This window comes from Mandrillus leucophaeus, unplaced genomic scaffold (assembly GCF_000951045.1).
Source record: "Mandrillus leucophaeus isolate KB7577 unplaced genomic scaffold, Mleu.le_1.0 Scaffold171, whole genome shotgun sequence".
Taxonomy (NCBI): Eukaryota; Metazoa; Chordata; class Mammalia; order Primates; family Cercopithecidae; genus Mandrillus; species Mandrillus leucophaeus.
In genome coordinates this window covers 3,083,245-3,087,935 of record NW_012101710.1, presented here as the reverse complement: position 1 = coordinate 3,087,935, position 4,691 = coordinate 3,083,245, and the positions used below count along the sequence as shown (strand labels likewise).

The 4,691-nt window shown below is 53.0% G+C and overlaps 2 protein-coding genes across 3 annotated transcripts in view; one reads left to right on the top strand and one right to left on the bottom strand.

The window, feature by feature from the left end:
- FTSJ2 (FtsJ RNA methyltransferase homolog 2 (E. coli)) overlaps window positions 1-3,187 on the bottom strand; it is a 6,503-nt gene extending 3,316 nt beyond the window's left edge. Inside the window, exons 1-2 of the mRNA XM_011976931.1 lie at window positions 3,180-3,187; window positions 1,485-1,774 (exon numbers count right to left, since the gene is read on the bottom strand). Of these exons, the coding sequence (XP_011832321.1) occupies window positions 1,485-1,774; window positions 3,180-3,187 (298 nt within the window). The remainder of the gene's footprint in view (window positions 1-1,484; window positions 1,775-3,179) is intronic.
- A 1,234-nt stretch (window positions 3,188-4,421) lies between these two features.
- Window positions 4,422-4,691, top strand: part of NUDT1 (nudix (nucleoside diphosphate linked moiety X)-type motif 1) — a 13,378-nt gene continuing 13,108 nt past the window's right edge. Inside the window, exon 1 of one of the 2 annotated variants that reach the window (XM_011976928.1) lies at window positions 4,422-4,449. The gene's annotated coding sequence lies outside the window, so the exon portion shown is untranslated. The remainder of the gene's footprint in view (window positions 4,450-4,691) is intronic. The other variant, XM_011976929.1, reaches the window with a different exon arrangement.

The following is a 4,691-nucleotide window of genomic DNA, read 5'->3' as shown; positions in this document are numbered from 1 at the left end:
AAAAAAAAAAAAAAAAAAAAAAAAAGGGCTGTTCAAAAGCCTGAAGAGGCATATCCCAGCCTAAGTCTGGGCAGGGGCCACCCAAGCGGATGCAGGTAGACACTGAGAGTTCACGGCAAACCTACCGCAAACCAGCAGTGGGGCAGATGTACCAGCATTCCAGGTCTGCACTTTCAACAAGTCATGAAACCCTGAGCCTCAGTTTTCTCACCAATAAATGGGGACCAGTGTCCCTACTCTTAAGGTATTTGGGAGAGATTTGGGAGAGCTGTGGGTGGACTGTCTCACTCTGTTCAAATGCCAGTGCATGGCTTTAGAGCAGGAAACATAAACGGCAAGGATATTCTCCACAGCACACGCATCCCAGCAAAAAGCCAAAAGTAAGCTTGACGCCCACGGTGAGGGAGCTGGCTAAAGAGCCTATGGTGCAAGCACTACATGGAACAGGATGAAACTTTCGCAATGATGACGGTGTCTTCCGTCGTATGGGCAGCTGGCTGATCTCATTATTCAGGGGAACCTTTCTATACAGAAAATCTTACTCAAAACCCTAAGATATAAAACAGATTGAAAACTGCGTCTCAGCTTCACCCAGAGTGGCGAATCCATAGCCCTGGCCATGAAGCCTCTTCTAGGTTCTGGAGGGAGCAGCCCCAGTGGGGCCACCGGGAAGCTCCAGGGCTTAGGGGACTTGGAAATTTAGCTGGGCTGTTGGGAAGAGATGTCAATACATCAAGAGTAGCCGGGCGCCGTGGCTCACATCTGTAATCCCAGCACTTTGGGAGGCCAAGGTGGGCGGATCACCTGAGGTCAAGAGTTTGAGATCAGCCTGGCCAACATGGTGAAATCTTTGTCTCTACTTAAAAAAACAAAAACAAAAAATTAGCCAGGTGTGGTGACAGGCACCTGTAATCCCAGCTACTCAGGAGGCTGAAGCCGGAGAATCACTTGAACTCGGGAGGCGGTGGTTGCAGTGAACTGAGATCACACCATTGCACTCCAGTCTGGGCAACAGAGGAAGATTCCCTCTAGGGTGGGGAAAAACAAAAACAAAACAAAACAAAAATATATATGTATCTATGTATGTATGTATGTATATATGTATGTACGTATTATTAAGCAAAAATAGCTCCAATAAGGCTGCAAATTAGCAAGAAGAGTATGGAACAACATCGCTTTTGAAAATGTGAGGGATCTATGCAAACACAAGCCTGGAAGGATGCACGCCACCGTGCTGGTGCTGGTACATCCGGGCGGTCTCACGCGAGGTGATTTCCATTTTCACCGCACCTTTCTACTTTGTCTTTCATTTTGAAAATGGCAGCATCCTATTTTTATCATCACCCCTACTAAACCACCCACTCAGAAGCGCACGCCTTAGAAAAGGGCTCCAGCATCTTGCATCCACTGGCAGAGGCAGCTTGCCCATGCCCACTCAACCTCAGGGTAGCCAGAAGGTGCCAACAGCAGTGCAGAGGCCCCACCTGTGCCTGCGGCATTGACCTTCTGCACCGCCACCTGACTCCAGGCCCCAGGAGCTGCTCCGCAGTCTAATACCCGAAGGCCAGGTCGCAGAATCTGGTGCCTCTCGTTCACCTCCAGGAGCTTGAAGGCGCTTCGACACCGGTAGCTCGCCACCTTCGCAGCCTTCACAAACGGGTCCCTGAGATGCCGAGTCAGCCACAGGTGCTCAGCGCCTGTCCGATTCTTGCAGCGACTCCCAGCAGTATGGAACCCTTGGCGCTGAAAGGAAGCACACACCAGCTTCAAGTACCTGGTGGGAAAGAAGAGGAGAAGGCAGGTTGGCATCACACAGAATGGCAGGCCACCAGCTGGGGGGGCCCTTGGATCAACTCATTCATTTCTAGAGATGGGGCACCAAAGCCCAGGAGGGGAGGTGAACTGACAAGGCTACACAGCCAAAAAGCAGGCATCACAGGCCAAACTGTGTCCCCACAAAATTCATGTGTTGATGTCCTAACCCTTGGTACCTCAGAATATGGGTGTATTCGGAGACAGGACCCAAATACACCCACACACCTGAAAGAGGTGACCAAGTTAAAACAAGGTCATATGGGTAGACCCTATTCCAATAGCACTGATGTCCTTATAAAAAGAGATTAGGGGGCCGGGTATGGTGGCCCACACCTGTAATTCCAGCACTCTTGGAGACCAAGGCAGGTGGATCCCCTGAGGTCAGGAGGTCGAGACCAGCCTGGCCAACCATGGCCAACATGGTGAAACCCCGTCTCTACCAAAATGCAAAAATTAGCCGGGCGTGGTGGCACGTACCTGTAAACTCAGCTACTCGGGAGGCTGAGGCAGGAGAATCACCTGAACCCAGGAGGCAGAGGTTGCAGTGAGCCGAGATTGCGCCACTGCACTCCAGCCTGGGTGACAGAGCAAGACTCTGTCTCAAAAAATAAGTAAATATGTAAATTAATTAATTAAAGTAATATTCTTTTCTCATGTGGCAAAAATGTTCATTGAGTTCTGAGAGACTGCAAGAAAACCTCCTAAGGACAGATCCTTGCCTTAGTTACCTAGTTCAGGGCTTTGGCAATAATACGGGGGGACTGGCCTGTCATATTTCTTTTCCTTTTTTTTTTTTTTTTTTTTGAGACAGGGTCTCTATAGCCCAGGCTGGAGTGCAGTGGTGAGGTCACGGCTCAACGCAGACTGGAACTCCTGGGCTCAAACAATCCTCTCACCTACATGTCTTAACATAAAATTGAACTAAACCTGTGTGAATCACTGAAGGACAATTTCCAACACTCTCTGGACAAGCTATGCTGTAACAATTTGTTCACAGCCCACAATAGCTAAGCAGGAAGCTATACACACCTCCCCTCATTTAACTCTGAGAACAACCTTACCAAGTAAGTTCTATGTCATTTTTTCTTTTTTTGAGACAGAGTCTCACTCTGGCCCCCAGGCTGGAGTGCAGTGGTGGCTCACTGCAACCTCCGACTCCCGGGTTCAAGCAATTCTCCTGCCTCAGCCTCCCAAGTAGCTGGAATTACAGGCATGCACCTGCTACCATGTCCGGCTAATTTTTGTATTTTCAGTATACATGGGTTTCACCACGTTGGCCAGGCTGGTCTCAAACTTCTGACCTCAGGTGATCCGCCCGCATTGGCCTCCCAAAGTGCTGGGATTACAGGTGTGAGCCACTGCACCCGGCCATTTTTCTTTTTTCTTTTTGTTTTTTTAGAGACAGGGTTTTGCTATTACCCAGGCTGGAGTGCAGTGGCACGATCACAGCTGACTGTAGCCACAACCTCTGGGGCTCAAGTGAACCTCCCACCTCAGCCTCCTGAGTAGCTGGGACTACAGGTGTGTGCCACCACTTCCAGCTAATTTTTCTATTTTCAGGAGAGATGGGGTTTCACCATGTTGGCCAAGCTGGTCTCAAACTCCTGACCTCGGGCGATCCACCCACTTTGGCCTCCCAAAGTGCTGGGATTACAGGCGTGAAACACCTCACCCAGCCATTTTTCTTTTTTTTTCTTTTTCGCCATCACCCAGGCTGGAGTGCAGTGGCACAATCACAGCTGATTGCTGCCATAACCTCTGGGTCTCAAGTGAACCTTCCACCTCAGCCTCCTGAGTACCTGGGACTACAGGTGTGCACCACCATGCCTGGACTAATTTTTTTTTTTAATTTTTAAAAACTTTTTTTAGAGATGGTATCTCACTATATTGGTTAGGCTGGTCTCGAACTCCTAGGCTCAAAGGATCCTCCTGCCTCAGACTCCCACAGTGCTGGGATGACAGGTGTGGGCCACCAAGCCTGGTCTCTATGTCTTTCTGATTTAAATAAATAAATAAAAGTTACTACCCCATGGCTCCAAGGCCAAAGCTTCCAGCTTCTGCAGCACCAAAGCGTGCTGACCAGCCAGGAGGCACTGACGGCTGACCGTGAGTCGCTGTCTTCACCTGGCTTAAGGGGTCTCCCGGGAAAATGGCACAGGCCGGTCTCGGGGGCCAGAACCCACTCGACAGCCCAGGAAGCGTGGGCAATGGAGCTACCCCGCCCACGAAACGAACTCTCGCCCCCGGCTCGCCCCTGGCGCCTCGGATCTGCGCCCCGGCGCTGCCCCCCGCACCTGGACTCTGCCCCCGGCCCCAGCCTCCCCACGGCCCAGCCGGCCCTGCCCCTGGAGACCTGAGGGCGCCCTCCTCCCGGGAAACTGCGACCAGGAACCCCGGCCTCGTCCCTGTCGCGCTCCCTAAGTGCGGCCACAGTGCCCAGCGCTCGTCACCCAGCCCCGAGGCCAGGACCAAGGAAGGCGACGGGGCGGACCCCCAACCGCTCCCGTAACCTGCACACAAGGAAGTAGAGCCCCGCTCACCCCGCCATGGGTTTTCCCCACGTCAGCAGCGCGCTGCCGGAAGTGCCTGACCTCACTTCCGGTCAGAGGCCCGCCCCCGGAAGCGGCGGTGCAGGTATGAAAAGCGCGCGCGAGGATCCCAGGAGTGGTGGTGACCAGGGAGGGAGGGGAGCCGGGCCAGCGGGTGGCAGGAGAACGGGGGAGCCAAGTCATGGGCTTGGGGGAGACCAGGAGAGCGGGGCCGGGAACTCGGGGGAGACCAGAAGAGCGGGGTCGGGGGCTCGAGGGAGACCAGAAGAGGGAGACCAGGAGAGCGGGGTCGGGGGCTTAGGGGAGAGAAAAGGAGAGCGGGGCCGG